Source organism: Dermacentor albipictus, chromosome 4 (genome assembly GCF_038994185.2).
Source record: "Dermacentor albipictus isolate Rhodes 1998 colony chromosome 4, USDA_Dalb.pri_finalv2, whole genome shotgun sequence".
Taxonomy (NCBI): domain Eukaryota; kingdom Metazoa; phylum Arthropoda; class Arachnida; order Ixodida; family Ixodidae; genus Dermacentor; species Dermacentor albipictus.
Genome location: NC_091824.1, coordinates 72,704,105 through 72,720,451, shown reverse-complemented (window position 1 = coordinate 72,720,451; position 16,347 = coordinate 72,704,105). Strand labels below are relative to the sequence as shown.

The following is a 16,347-nucleotide window of genomic DNA, read 5'->3' as shown; positions in this document are numbered from 1 at the left end:
CTCATTGCATTCATTGAATCATTGTATTCTACCTGTGCTAACATAAATTTGGAGGTTGACATAGAAGCTAGAGAACAAAGGACTAGGCAAAGGGCCATGAAAGGAAAGATTTTGGCGTAATCTTAGGAGGCAGGAAGAGATTGGTGTGGATCATAGAACAAATAGAGATACCCGATATTCTGCTTGACAATGAGAGAAAGAAATGTAACTGGGCATACAATGTAATGTGTAGGTTGGAGAATCGGTAGAACATCCGAGTTACAGAATGGGTGTCAGAGGAAGGGAAGCCCAGTCGAGGGCAGCAGAAAATTAGGTGGGGTGGTGTAAGAAAATGTGCAGGCACAAGTAGGAATCAGCTAGCGCAAGACAGGGGTAATTGGAAATCGCAGGGAGAGGCCTTCGTCCTGGCAGGGGCCATAAAATTACGCTGATTAGGATGCTGAGGATGTCCAATGTATAGAGTTTAATGCATGCGCAAATTTCCCTTTTATAGTGCTCGTGCTTATAGTGCTACACACCTCGGTGGCGGACGTTCAACCAGGGGCGCTATAACGTAAAACTATTCCAAACTTTTCTATTCCAATTCTCCTATCAGCCCTCCGCGATTGGTCAAAAACTTTTTTCGACCACCCCCCATTTCACCTGTCTGTCACGCGACGTTACAAAAACCGCAATACCTCCCCATCAGATATGATGTGTGCACACTGATTATGCATGATTTGACAGAAAAAAGAAAAACAGTTATTTCTGATTCGACCCCTTTTCGCCATTAGCCCTCGGCTATTGGTAAAAAGTGTTCGGGCTGCACACACTCACCTGCCTGTCACGCGACGTCACAAAACCGCACGAACTCACCGCGTCAAAGTGACGTGTACGCGATAAAGATGCATTAATATGCCGAACAAAACTGAATTTTTTTTCGGAATAGCCGCAGGCTGCCCCGTTCCGAAAGGAATAAAAGATAGCTGCCGCCGATCGCTGAGACGCTGGCTACTCGCACCTGCCGGAGAGCATGGGTGTATTTGCGTATAATAAAACTTCTTGCATGACCGTGTAACGTTTTTAAGCACTTTCGACACGTTTACTACCTCATTCTGTCAACTCTTCTTTGCTGAGGGTCAATTTTAGCGTCATTCTTAAGCTTCCGTTGCATGCCGCCGCGATTTTCGACCAGCCACTGCAAGCTAAGTAAGGGAAAGCCGACCAATCGCAGACGCCGGCACCACCCTCTTTATCCGGTTATCGGTTTTCAGTGCACTGGCTCTGCCCTAGTGAATCCCTCTCCACTTGAGCGTTCTCCTCGCCTCTTGTCAGCCAATTAGATACAACAAGCCGCTCAGTGTAGGCAGTGTTATTCGTTTTTCAAGCAAACAAAAGGGACCTCCTATGAACGAAGAGAGCGTTTGATTGGTCTGTTCAGACAACCCTATGGGTGACCGCCCGGTGCTTGCGTCGGTGGTTACGCAAATTTGACGTCAGGAAATTGGAATAGAAACATATTGGAATAGTTTTACGTTATAGGGCCCCAGTTGCCTTCACCCAAAAGATCACGTTCTCGTGACGCCTGCGGCAAAGAGGACGTTCCACGTCCGCCGCCGAGGTCTGTGAGTGGTGGCGCTGGCTAACACTCCCAGGGTTTAACTAGGACACATAAGTACCCAAGAAAGTGGATGGGGAAACAGTGCCGCGGTAGCTCAATTCGTAGAGCATCGCACGCAAAATGCGGAGGTTGTCGGTTCGGTTCCCACCTGCGGCAAGTTGTTCTTTCATCCACCTTAATTTCAATCAATTTATCGTTTTCTTTATTTTCATTTATTAAGCACAAGTAATTTCCCCTATGTTGTCCTTGGTGTGAGTGTTTGTTGGCTTCTTATGATATGACTAATAAAAATCGGGTCTCTTGGTTAACCCCTTTGTTCTCGTTCATGGGGAACTTAGTGATTTAGGACAGAACCAACGTGATTTATTTGTCCTGATTTTATCTGATTTGAATATACTGCAGGACCTTCACGGCCCGTGCAGGAGTGGTACAGAAATGCAGTGATAAAAACATTCTTGTGAAAAGTCAACACACAATATCGTCAGTTAACTTTTTCCACTGGAAAATGGCCGACGGAAAAAGGGAATGTTTGTGGGGAAAATAAATTGTTTTGGAACGATTTAGTTTGGTTGAGCGTTTTGGAGGATCTTGCAGGTAATGAGAACGTGTTATCTGGAAATGACCGTGGTATAATTGATACAGGAATTTTAGTCACGAAATTGCTCTTCTCTGCGAGAGGGATTTTAGGTTTGCCCTTGCTAGCAGACCTGAGATATTGGACTGCCTTTTGTAATCCGAATATACAAACCTAATTGCAAATGTTTGTATGCGTTCTATTCTATTTATTAGACATTTTTGGTGAGGGCTCCAGATTAGATCAGCGTATTCTAGGCATGGTCTTATTAGTGTTTTGTGCGCATTTATTTTGAGGTGTGGTGGTGCTGCGCGCAGTATGCTTTTTAAAAAGGATAGTTTGCCTATGGCTTTTTGACACATGGTCGAAATATGAGGCTCCCAGTTAAGGTTAGGTGTGAGTTTAATGCCTAGGTATTTTACCTGCTCGTTTTTGTTGATTATTGACCTTCCGATCGAATACGTAAAGTTAAGCGGGAGTTTCTTATTTGTGAAAGACATGTAATATGTTTTTGATGTGTTCAGTTTCATGCCCCAAGTGTTGCGCCAAGAGTAAATTGTTTGCAGTGAATTGTGAAGTTCTATCTGGTCTTCTGAGTTGTGTACGACTGTGTACACGACACAGTCATCAGCAAACAGGCGCATCTGAATTGAGTTTTTAATGGAAAACTGGATGTCGTTAATGTACATCAAGAACAAAAGTGGTGCCAGAACTGATCCTTGAGGTACTCCGGAGTAGACATCGAGTGGTTGTGAAAGATGATTATCGATTGCAACGCTCTGTTTACGATTTATTGGAAAACTCTTGATCCAGGATATTATTTTATTGCTAATACGAAATGCCGATAATTTTTTGAGTAAATTCTGGTGCGGAACTACGTCAAACGCTTTAGAAAAGTCTAAAGAAACTGCATCTAATTGGCCATCATTATTAAGTACGTTAGCTATGTCATGAGTTAACTCAGCAAGTTGGGTTATAGTTGATAGGCTCGAACTGAAACCGTGTTGTTTATATAAAATTTCGTTTGTTTCTAGGTGAGTTATTATGGCCTTAAATACTATGTGTGTTCCATTATTTTGCAGCATGAGCTTGTTAATGACACTAGGTGGTAGTTATTTAAATCTAATTTCGAGCCCGATTTATGTATTGGAATTATTGCAGCCTTCTGCCAATCGTCTGGTAACGCTGATGTTTGAAGAGAAAGAGTCAATATTTTAAATAGATACTTTGATGTCCAGCTTGCGTATCGGCTTAAGAATGAGTTAGAAATCTGATCGGAGCCGGTAGATCTTTGAAGATCGAGCTTATGCAATAGAGACAGTATGCCCTCTTCACTTACAGTTAATTCTCCCATTGGCATTTTGACATCGTAAAGTGTTAAAGCTGCATTTGTAGCATGTTTGGTGAAAACTGTTTGAAAGAAATTATTCATATTTTTAGTGATGTGTTCAGGATCCTGAATAACATGATCCGAGATTTTGATTTGCGTTATTTTTTTTTCGTTCATCGCCAGAATTTGTGAAGTTCTTGCGCCACAAAGGAAGGCAATGTAGTGTTAACGAAACGGGCTTTCGCTTCCGATATTTTTTGCTTGAATGTACCGATAAGGTCGTCTAACGTGCACTTGGTTCCCCTTTTCCGCCGTCGTCTTATTTTACTTTTAGTTGGATTATTTCACGTGTTGTCCACGGGTATTCTCCGTTAATGCGTTTCTTTTTATTTGGAATGTAGGTGTCTTCGCAATACATAACAATATTTCTAAAACGCGTCCACAGTCCTTGCACATTTGTTAGTTCACTGAATGTATGAAACTGGAATTCTAGAAAACCTAGTGCAGCAGAATCATTTGCACGTGTATAATCCTGAAAGTATGTAGGTTGCGGTTTTTTGTATTTTCATGTCGTTGAAATGGGACAGGTTAGAATGAGTGCTTTGTGGTCTGAAATGCCATTCTCGATGGACAGGGAAGATTCTTCTACTGTACTACTTATAAGAACCAAGTCAAGTAAAGATGATGATGTTGAAGTGATACGGGTCTTATCAGTTACCATTTGGTTGAGTGAAAAGGTAAACGCAACGTCTAGCAGTGACTCGCGGCACAAGGCCTAGTGACATCACGGCCGTCATGCGGGTGGTTGTTCCAGTCTATTCCGGGAAGATTACAATCCCCTGCAATAATAAGTTTTGATGTAGAATCAGTATGTTTTAAAGCTAATCATGAATTTGATCGATGAAGTCGGGTGCTGCTTCTGGGGGCCGATAAATGCCCCCTACAGTTATGTTTTTGTTACAGTACGTTATTTTGCACCATAAGCTTTCATGGTCGGGAATGCATCAAGTTCAAAGGACTTTATATTATTTTTAATTGCTATCGCGACATCACCACCTCTTGATCGTCTGTCCTTACGGAACAGTTTGTATTAATGAGGAATAACTTCATAATCACGTACACCAGGGTTAAGCCATGTTTCTGTTATTACTAAAATGTGAGGTTGATAAGACAGGTTTAGGTTTTCTAATTGATCAAATTCATTTATCACACTTCGAGAATTTAGCGAAAGGATTCGTGGAGTTTGGTACTGGGCTGTCATTGTGAAACTTTCTTGTTTTTAGAGGATTTCAGCGAAGTCGAAGTGAAAAGGGACTGTTTTGAAAGACTTGCTTTCTGCGGCAATTCAGTCCTAATATTCTTGACTGGTGCCCAAGCGAACACTTTTTCATCGATTCTCAGTTTGTCGAATTTTAGCGTAGCTTTTGCTCCGTTTGCCCTTTCATTTACCGCTGAATGCCACAAGTGCGTGCGCGTTTCCCTTACTCTCTTAGAAAAATCTTCGGAAACTGTTAATGGTGTGCCTTTCAGTTTGTAGCAGCAAGATAAGATTTTGGTTTTTTTCGGCGTAATCAAACAATCTAAGGATGATCGGGCGGTCTCGGTTACTTGTGCGGGTACCTATCCTGCGAGTTCTTCCAAGGGTTTTCACTTCAATGCTTAGGTTTTTTTTTAATGTTTTCTCTGACTATGTTTTCGAGTCAAACTATATCTTCGTTAGGTTTTTCCGTTACTCCTTGAATCAGCAAGTTTCCTAAATCGTCCAATTTCAATGCGAGACCTTGGATTTGATATTTCGTGGTGTCACATTTATTTTCACATTCGGCCAACTTCTCTTCGCAATACTTCAGTCGTTCCATGTCGTTTTCAATCGCGGCAAACCTAGTTTCCATTTTATCAACTGGTCGCTCAACATTTTTCAAGTAAGTTATTTGTTCTTTTAACGTTTTGTTGGGTTTAGATTGATCTTTCAGAATTTGTTTCAGAAGGTCGGTATTAGGACGAGTATTAGATTCTGAGTCTGACGTCGGACAGGGGTTAAGCTCGACATCGCCCGATGTTAGTAGCAATAGTTTAAATAGATCATAGCACAGAATAATCAGCACAGAGAGAAAGTGTGGACTTGGAAGCACCAGCAGCGTTACATCATTGTCTCGTAAAGAGGGTACATAGTAGTTACTGACCTGCACAACGAAAAGAGCGGGAATAAGCATGGTCGTCTTTATTTATTTATTTATTTATTTAAGATACCGGTAAAAGCCATCAGAGAGGATATTACATAAGGACACTGAAGGGATATTCTAAGTTAACCTGTGAATGTCAAAAACAATTCCGAGATACTGAAAACCGTGTGCGAAGTATTGGTAATTTGGAATAGAGGAAATAAGGAAAGATGGTCTACGAAATCCTGTGACGCAACCCGATGTGGAGATAGGTAGCCTTCGATATATTTCGCCAATGAACAAGGAGTACATTTCATCACGAAGGAAATCAAAGGCTCAGCTTGTGGACTTCGACAAACATTTCTCAACAAAAGGTGCCAAGGGATGGTCGCATGTTTGAAGTCCTTCACGTCGAGTGGACGTATCGGCGCTCCACCGTTCGCGCTCATAGTTGGAAAACGAAACTTTTTTTTCAGCACTTACAATCAGCATTTTTCTCCAAATGAATGCCTACATTCTCATAAATGTTTCACCACACTGAAATATTGTTGCTCATTAGTGTCCCTTAAACTAGACTACAGCAGTGTATGAGGCTGAGTGTAACGTTAGGCATGCCCTCATCGCCCATACAATTATTGATTCGAAGCCCACCTACAGTACAGAGGAAGACGAGCATAAAATTTTGCTTTCCGGTTCACTCGGCGCACATGACTCATATAAACAGTGGCAGGTCTCGGATTCCTCCGTGAATCTGATATTGCGCAGATGCATTGCGCGTAAGAAGCAAAAGAGACTAAACCATTTGAGAAAAAAATATGTTGTGACTCTTGATTCTAGGTGTTACCATGAGCTCAATTTCACCACGATAAACTTTCGACATGAAATGTGCCGCGCAGAAATGTATGCACTATCTCAGCTCGAGCTGCACCGATACACCCAGAAGAGTAGTTACAAATTTTCATTACAGAGGCTCATTCCTTTATCAAGATGTCCCAAGGAACAGCAGGAATGCCTTAGTACTGTCGAATGCAACGAAATGTAATATAGTAAACGATAACTACTACTTTTTTGCAAGAACTCTAATACCAATCATGATAGCTTAGTGGCTATGACATGGAGATGGAGGACGTGGATTAGATCCTAGCCACGGCGGCCACACTTGAATGGCGCTGAAATGCAAAAAAAAGTTCGTCTACGTAGATTACGTGCACGTTAAAAAGCCGCAGTGGGAAAAAATTATTCCGGAGTCCATCATAACGGTGCGCATCATAATCAGTCCCACACCATGATGGAAGATATATATAGTTTTATAGTTTGGCGGAATTGTTCTGCGGAAAACCCAAACGTGGAGGGAAGTAATTAATACTTCAGTTTGCTTGGAGTTGTCGATAAATTCGACTTCGACCTGCCATCTGCTAGCCGCCTGGTTAGCTCAGATGGTATAACAGCTGTCCGGAAAGGCGGTAGTCCGGGATTCGAGTCCCAGACGAGGAGGAACTCTTCGACTATACGAGGCTCTTCTTTCGTGGAAGCCGTATGCTGTTCCTTTGTAGCAATCGCTATGATTGGGTGGATGTATCATTTTCCATTCATGAATAGTTCTAGTTTAACAGGTCTAATGCGACATACAAACCAGTCATTGTAAAAACACACGGAGAAAAATAATATCGAAGTCAACACGTAAAGCAATAACTAAAGTGATCCTTGTTGGGAAAAGCTTGCAAGTTACGAAGCGTTAGAACCTTCGACAAGATCACCTGCTTCAACGCATTCATTGATCCCATGGATCACACCGTAATCACGTATCACTGCGTGATCTGTCGCTGTACTAACCGTGTAGGTGGAGAGCGTGCAGTGCGTTCGAGTGTTGCGCTGGAGTAGGTGCTCCATCGTCAGAGGCTGAGAGTCTGATAGGAGGGAGAGGAGGAAAATGTTGCGCCGGCAGCTGCCCTCGCTTGTGGTGGAGGCGTCAGAGACATTTAGGTTTGTGTGAAGGGACAGCCGTACTGCGCATGCGTCGCCTTTTTGGGAAATCTGGAGAGACATGCAGAGATATGAACGTTTTATTATCCCGTTGTCGTGTGTCGGGTTAGAGCTCAGAATGAAACTGATGATGCGTGGAAAACTTGAGCGTTTCTGTTGCTCATCTTTAACGCTAATGGTCGAGCGTTATCTGCGAGGTTGAAATGCGAAACAAACTCCCTGCTGAACACCGTTTATTTAGGCCCATAGCACGATCAAAAGCTTATCTCAGTAATGACAAAAGTGCATTAATGCTTCCCCGTCAACGTGAGGTGAAACTATGCCATGACTGATTTTACTTCTTTCTTGTTTTCACAAAAACGAGCAAGCAGCACAACCTAACGCGGATCAAATCGGGCAGTCCAGGCTCGTTTTGGATTTGGCGCTCCCATAATGTTAGGCAGTCATGGTTATTTGCCACGGTAGTGGCCACATTTGCAAACAACGGTAAGCGCACGATATAGTGAAGGCAACATAGCGCCGTTGCCTACAATGCAGAGGCCTACAATACAGAGGCCTGCAAATTTCCATTTACACTGGATCCGCACGAGCATTGTAAACTAAATAATCTGCACGTGCCTGCAACATCCGCAGTTTCTGCACGTCCGCACGCACGCGGAACGCACAGGGAAACCCTTGCGAATTGAGCGTAAGTCGGCCCTTAAGGTCTATTTGGCATAGGCTCTTTAGATCACACTCTAAAGACGCGAGTCATATGGAAAACAATGTAGCATGTTATTTGCATGTTTGAATCGAAGTTCAGTGCAAATAAAACGCAGATTTTTTTTCAAGAACGCATAAATGTATCCATCACAGCTGCACATGTTGCGGCTCTGCTCCCGACTGCTTACCAATATAAGACCACACATAAAAGTGCGCGCACATCGCGCTTCCAGACATGCGGACCACATCTGTTCGAACGGGACTCAACTGGTGCTTCCATACACTACATCGGTGGTGACAGATGTGCATTCGCCGTTAGCCGAGACACAACCGATGCAGCAATATCATTCGAAACGCCTCTAACAATACGACACAAGGTGAGTTATTTTGATTTGCTTAAACATGCGCTAAAGGAAGAAAAAAAAAGAACGCAATTCGGACAAATCTGTAGAGAGTAAATTTCCCTTCTGTTACCAAAGAAATCACTCTTTGATGAGAGGCTTGGTATTGGCAGGAAGATCTAGCCGGTTGGCCGCCCCGAGGCTACTGCCAGAACTGTGTATAGTGTGGATGGCTCCTCGCTTATTCTGCTGCATGCACGTACCTAATGCATATTCTCAAAAAACTGTTTCTTCTGTGGATTACCGCAGTACTTTGTGGCCGTAAGCATTCTTCAGAGTATGTACAGAAGCATTCGGCATTGTGGCGCAGTTCTTGCGTTTTGATTATCGCTTATCATCTTATCATTACAAGATCAGCGACTGCATGTGTCGAGCGCACGATATGTGATCGTGACACCCCCACTTCGCCAAAATCAATTGCATGTATTGGCCGCTGAGCGCTTCAAGCACATCATAAAAGGCATTTGCCATCGTTTTTTTTTATGGGGTTTTACGTGCCAAAACCACTTTGTGATTATGAAGCACGCCTTAGTGGAGGACTCCGGAAATTTCGACCACCTGGGGTTCTTTAACGTGCACCTAAATCTAAGTACACGGGTGTTTATTCGCATTTCGCCCCCATCGAAATGCGGCCGCCGTGACCGGGATTCGATCCCGCGACCTCGTGCTCAGCAGCCTAGCACCATAGCCACTGAGCAACCACGGCGGGTGCATTTGCCATCGTTATAAGGAAACGAACGGGTCGCATCGAGCCGTGAATGCAGTGCTTCAGCAACTTTTTGCCGCAGTGTGCTGACTGTACCGGAGTGCTGTGATACCACGAAACATAAACGAGGTGGCGTTAACATCACTTAGTAGTAGAAGAAAAATCCTGAACTGTTCATGTTAAGTCCCGAGATTGACATGTTATCATGGGTTAAATTTTTCGAATGTTGCATGGGTGACACGGTACGAGCTTTATCTCTGCTTGAAGTGTCCGTTAATTATGCCGTTCTAATCCCGCTACGGAAAAAAAAGCTATCGCATCGGAAGTTAACTGTGGCACTTTGGTAATTGGATTCCTTGCCAGAAAAAAATGGCAAAATGTCAAATGGCAAAAAGTGGCGCCCATTACTTTCTGCAGAAAACATATCTGCGGCTGATAAAAAAAATGGATCTTTGTCGCATCAATGACGTACAAGTAACCTCGCAAAGACTACTCTGAGTTAAATTGGTAGATTTCTACTTTTCTTTGCCATAAAAATAGCCATGTGTGAAAGATGTCAACCTTGCTAATTCGCTCTGTAATAGTCACATAGCTTGCATAACTGAAGTCGGTAACAGTTAAGCATTTCATAGATAATCGAAAACAAGGCCGATAAGTATTCCTTCATGCGGTGAATTAGAGTGCCAGACTTGCTACTTTAGTTTAATTGTGCAGAAATGCGTGCTTTTTATTTGTAGCCAATGCTAGATATGCAAGTAAATAACAACAGCATTACCTGAGTCACGGAGCAGTTGTGCTAAAATAATGATCGGAAAGCCAGCTGAACGCACAAGAAAAGTGCTCCAAAAAAGTTGAAAACGACACTGTGTGGCTCAGTGGCTGTTACACCAGTTACACCGCAGGAGAAAATCGCGCTTTGCACCTGCAACAACAACGCTGTGCTTGTTTCGTGCAATAATGTAGCATTCGAGGGCAATATATTAACGCGACAGCGTTATGGAGCCCGTGTCGCAGAAAATCTCGTGGCGGCGTCGGCGCTCGGCGTAGGACATTGTTTCGGCAAAAATTGTTTCGCACCACAAGTACCCAGGTCGTTCATGTGACGCAAGGTATTCACTGAACTAATTGAACTTATCAAGCTAAAATACGCAGCACGATCTTAAAATACGGCTTACACACAACCTACAGACATGATAGCTCTCGGACTGCAATTTGAATATACGAGAAAACACAATTCTGTTACGCGAAAACTCAAACTGTTTTCCAGCGTTTCGATAATACACAGACCGGGGACGGCGTCCGCCATTTGCGCACGCCGGCGCGTAAATATCTCAGAGTCCACAGAGTGGCGCGCCCGCTTCCTTCAAAGACTGCCAGATGGCGCTCGCCACCGCTGCATCGTGTTTTTTTTTTAACTTGGGTAGGACATTAAGCAGTATAATAGCAAGAGCTCGGTGGCGCAACCCACTGCCCCGTTCCAAAGGGGACGCTCATAACATCCATCCATCCATCCATCCATCGCTATCCACGCAAGAGGCCGCGTTTTGTCTAGAAAGCCCGCCTTCGTGCATAGCGTTCGCCGCGAGCGTTGCCGGAAAGCGTGAAAAACAGTCAGGTATCTGGTAACGCTATAGCTTTCCACTCTTAAAGGTGAAGCTCAAGCGTCCTCCAAATTTTTATCTGTCCACTGCAGTCAACACGTATTGTTCGGTGACATCTGGTCAAAGCGCTAACGGCGAAGTGCCACCATGTACATCTGGATGCCTCCCGCCGACCTTCTAGTCACGCTAATGGGGCAATCGTACTTTCTCCGATGGGTCGATCTCGAAGACAATAGGCCAGGAAAAGGCACATAAATAAAAGACGTCGCCTTATATTTGTGGCACTAGCTCGACAAAGCAGGGCATGTGAGACAAGCGTTGTGCACTTATGGCGTTCCGTTATAGTTCGTCGTTTGCCGAGTAAACCTAAACAAGCTGCTGCTGTTTTCCATATTCAGATTTTCAAGGGTACACAGGAAAGCAGAAAAGCGCGATCATCGTAATTCATCACTATAGTTATTATTAAAATAGAACTCAGACACTAGGGACATTCCCTGGCCCGTTATATAAATGACTAATCGAATGATTGATTATTATTATCAATAATATTACCTATTATTATTATTATTATTATTATTATTATTATTATTATTATTATTATTATTATTATTATTATTATTATTATTATTATTATTATTATTATTATTATGCTGTCGCCTGCTTGAACTGTCCATTTTAGACGAAACGCGTGCGTTCCGTCAATATAATACATTTTTTAATGGTATTGAGAGCGTGCATATGAATTGGACCGGTAACCAACAAGCTATAAAGGAACAGAACAAAACTGAAAAAAAAAGATTACGTGGACAAAGTGGAGCATCAGATCTTGCTTAATAATTTGGAGTGGGTAGACTACGTGTGACCGCTTACGTAAATTCATCAAAAATTTACATTTCTTATATTCTTGCTATATTTCTATTTCAAAAATCAAAAAGGAAAGCCTACAAACAGTACTCGTATTTCATTACTACAGATGAATGTTCTCCCGTGGCAGACATAACTCCCAAGAAAAAGCAAAGCAATTAATTCGCTAATACGCTGATCGCAATCACAGCCTCTATAGTTTCCAACTTTGCGACTCATTTATCTTGGAATGTTGGACGGAATCGTCGTAACGGTATATTACAGTGTTCCCAGTCCACACTGGCCATGTAGACCGAAACACTTGATGTCAAATCATTCATTCTGTAGACCTCTCCCGGCTACGTCAGGGCGAGTTGGTCACGTGATCTTCGGGTACACGCTGGAGTATTTGTTGGTCAAAAAGCACTCCTCACGAGCTTTATCACACGTTGACATGTTTATGTATCGCGGTCGCTCTTCCTGTGCGCGCGTGCGCGGCCCGGCAAGTTGTTGCGAATTGTGATGCGTAAATTGGATGAATAAAGGCGGTGGGACAAATTCTTTTTTTCGTTTCCCTAAGGATGAGAAGCGGTGACAAGCGTGGGTGCTGGCAACGCGCCACCACAAATGGCAGCCAGTTTGCGCTGGCACAATCCAGGGAGTTCGCTAGCGCTTTCTTTTTCGAAGCTAAAATGTGGCTATTACCTAGCTAGCTTTTTTTTTTGCTGCTTGTCGTACTGGATAATGTTAACTTATAGCGCGAACGCAGGAGATAATCACCGGTACAGATGCTGTGCACGTTACACGTAGGCAGCTCACTACGTCCCACGTTGTATTAGACGAACAACGTGATCAGTGTATCAGTGCGAACAACGTGAACAATGGTTTCGTACTGTAAAAAACAGGCACTTAAACCGGCTGCTGCATCGACTAGTCAACCTCGGGCATTTCCTATCGCGATTTCCCTCTATCTTGATACATTCAATCGTGATCGAGCTTCTTGATCGCGATCTTAAAGGTCGATCGTCTGCACCCATTTAGTGCTCATTGAGCTCAACCAATTGTCCGCACCCGTGCTTTCATGGCAAGGCCATACAGCCTAAGCGAAAGGTACGACTTCATTTCTCCCGTACAGTGTAGCGTCCAGGCGCGTTCACGAGGCAAGCACATATGTCGCCCAAATGCACGTTCGGCCAGCACTTCGGACCGTTCTTCCAGCAGCCTATGAGGAAAACACCAGCGTATTGCTCACCGAAGGCGATGAACTTCTCAACGTAACGCTGACGGGCAGTTTGAGGCAGCAAAATCGCGTACTCAGACAAATACCTCGCAGCCGATGCCATGACCCGATGGAAATATTTTACCTACGTCTCGCACGTCGCTTTCAGAACGCCCTGTGACGTCACACTCTTCACGAAATGGAGTCCATTTACCGGATTGCTCATGTTGCACCATAAGCACGGCTTGGGACAGCACCACGTGGATAGCACAAGGCCTGTTCACTCCGATCCATGACGTCATGCTAATGGCCTGAGATGTCTAATTTCAAGGCTGCCGTGATGAAACGGGTGACGTCAAAGTCACCGCGGCTTACTCGGGAGCATACCCATTAGATCCTATGGTAGTCGGGCCAGTAGCACGACGTCATGGATGGGAGTAAACAGGCCTTGTGCTATCTAGGTGGTATTACTTGGGGTGCGAACCACGTGCGACGTAATATCGCGGTGGAATACAAACCTTCGTCATTCAACGCGATAAAGCGGTGTGGCTTGCCCCTGTTACAGAAATGAATATGCCTTTATTCGCGAGCTGAAAGAGGAATCGATCTAATTTATCTCATGTGCGGACATATCCGCGATATCAGCTTCATTTTAGGCGGCAGTTTGACGTCACAGAACGGTCCGATGGAGAACCGCTATTCGCGGTGCCTGAGTGCGTAATGAGGTGAATTCAACAAATAATTTGACATCAGTGTTTCTCATCAGTGAATTACTTCTACAGTAATTCAATTAGGCTGTCCAATGTCCAATATAAATGTGTGTTGTAAAATTTGTAACTAATAATTTAAATATTTTAATTAGTTTAGGCAGATAAATTGATTTCACTGGTTTTTCTTTGACATGATGTCTACCATGGCAGATAATTAATCTGGGATGACGCAATGGAGCGAATCTTTCATGTCGTGTTTTGAAATGTTTCGAGTAAAAATGAAAACATTGTATCAATCAGATTTCTACTCTGATAAAATATCCCCGCTGCTTAGCAATAAGTGGCGACTGAAACTTTATAAGAAGTTCAGGTCGGTATAAAGTCTAAGTGCGGTGTCATTTGGCAGCCTATACTTAGTAAGAAGTTCAGGTCTGTATAAAGTCTAAGTGCGGTGTCATTTGGCAGCCTATGCAGTGATTTGATGGAAACGTTTGCGTATGTAGCCCGCTTCAAATGCATGAACTATTGCAATTAAATAGTTTGTCTCATGTCTAGAATATTTATAGAAGAAGAGATGATTGCCCAGAGAACAGCGATACATCAAGTTTACAAGTTTACCTAGGCAATAAGATTGGTACTGGGATTTTCTTCGTCACACGCTCTGGTCGGTAAAGCTTGCCATTATGCTAAGAATAGTGTAAAACCAAAACGAACAAATTTCGTTAAGATTAACTTTACTTAATTTACGGATTGTGAACTTTCGTGAAGAGCAATTTTTTAAATGAACATAAAACACACATCGAAGTTCTAATATTTAGGAAAGATGCGAATATCCTGAAAGTGCCTGAATGGCTGCTTTTATATATAAAAAAAATTTAGTCTCGCAGATAATCTGAATTCAAGACAGCACGTTCACGTTATGAAGCTGTCTGAAAAAAAATATTCATTCTCATTATTATGTTTTATTCTCGTGTCAAGTGTAAAGTGATTGGTTAATATTGGCGTGGTGGACTCAATATCGTTATGCCATACTTAGGCCGTGCCCTAAAGCATCCTGTGAATCGGCTACCGCCTTCCTGAAGTAATGCCCGCATTTTTTTTGCCTTAATTTAGGACATATCTTCTCTGTGAAACGTAATACCTTCCTATTTGGACATTTTCTAGTTTTATGACTTTTTGTTAGAAGTGGGCGAATATCAAGATTTTAAAGTGCGAATCGAATACGATTATTAAGTATCGAATATCGATTCCAATAGCAAGATGTCACATATATTTATCGCAAGTAATATAACATATATTGCATATATCTTATCACATATATTTTATACCAGCAATATTTATTTCATCATAGTGAGGTACCTTGCTAGCACGGCCTAGTCAAAAAAGACAGCCAACTATTAAGGACAAGTGGGAGCAGTATTAAAGACAAGATCACTAATCTTTAGTAAATGAACTGCGCAAATAGCATCTTGAAAGGCCGGTTGCAAACAAGCTTTGCAAGGAAGATTTGCTGCTGTAAGACAAGTCTTTCCGAGAACACCTAATGAATGCTTGCTGAAAAAAATACATTGTGAGAAAGAAAAAGCACCTGGAAGCCTTTTGTGTGGTAAACACGTGCGAAATTACCCTTTAGAAGGAAAATATCGCTGCTTGTAGCCTAAAATTACGCGTGGCTCTCCTATTGCAAACACTACAGACCGCCGGAGCCGGGGGGGGGGGGGGGTGCAGTAAGGTAGTGCCAAACTGCACACTTAAGGCACATTCACACCGAAAGCGGAGCGTCTAAGCGGACAAGCGGATTTTCAAATCGGCGAGCGCCCGCGCCTGTTCAGACCAGCCGCGTTGTCTGGCTGTGCGCGCCGCCGGGAAGGCGGGGCATCTCGCAAAATCGTTAGCGATTTCAGGGACGTGCCGCCATCTCGCGGCACTTTGGATTTGTACACACACTTTCGATATTTTTTTTCGTCGTGGGTTCGCACGCTTCCGTTCGCTATCTACTTATGCAAAATGATGAGCTCAGACGAAGAAGACGAGATCGTTGGCATTTTACTCGCCACTTGTATAGCCGCTTTTCAAGATTTGTTACGGCGCAACACAAGACAAGGACAAAAGAAGGTGTAAAGCGACGACACTGCGCCATGTCGTCGTTTTATACCTTCTTTTGTCCTTGTCCTGTGTTGCGCTGTAACAAACCTTACTATAAATCCCAACCAACTGGCCCAACTTGCCGTTTTGACGCTTTTGAAAAACAGAAGCGAAACGCCGAGAGAAAGACATTCGTTTACATTCGTACACCAGCGCTTCCGCCGCGTCCGGTTCTGATTGGCTGCGGCCAAAGCGGCCAACTTATCCGCGCGGAAAAAATTGGTCCGTGCGCGATCCGGCGAAGCGGCCGCGTATTTTCCACAAAGCGGGAAATCCGCGGCCGCCTGTCCGGATCCGCTTGCCCGCTTGTCCGCTCCGCCTTCGGTGTGAACGTGCCATTAGTCTAGCTTTGGCTGGGCTTCTTCCAGATC

General features: G+C 43.4%; 1 protein-coding gene across 10 annotated transcripts in view; it reads left to right on the top strand.

Annotated features, from left to right (window-relative positions):
• The window catches only part of LOC139059133 (uncharacterized), a 72,468-nt gene that overhangs the window by 54,304 nt on the left and 1,817 nt on the right, over positions 1-16,347 (top strand). For all 10 annotated transcript variants that reach the window (XM_070537087.1, XM_070537086.1, XM_070537089.1 and 7 more), the window contains one exon: positions 8,585-8,728. In XM_070537087.1, coding sequence (XP_070393188.1) covers positions 8,585-8,728 — 144 coding nt within the window. The remainder of the gene's footprint in view (positions 1-8,584; positions 8,729-16,347) is intronic.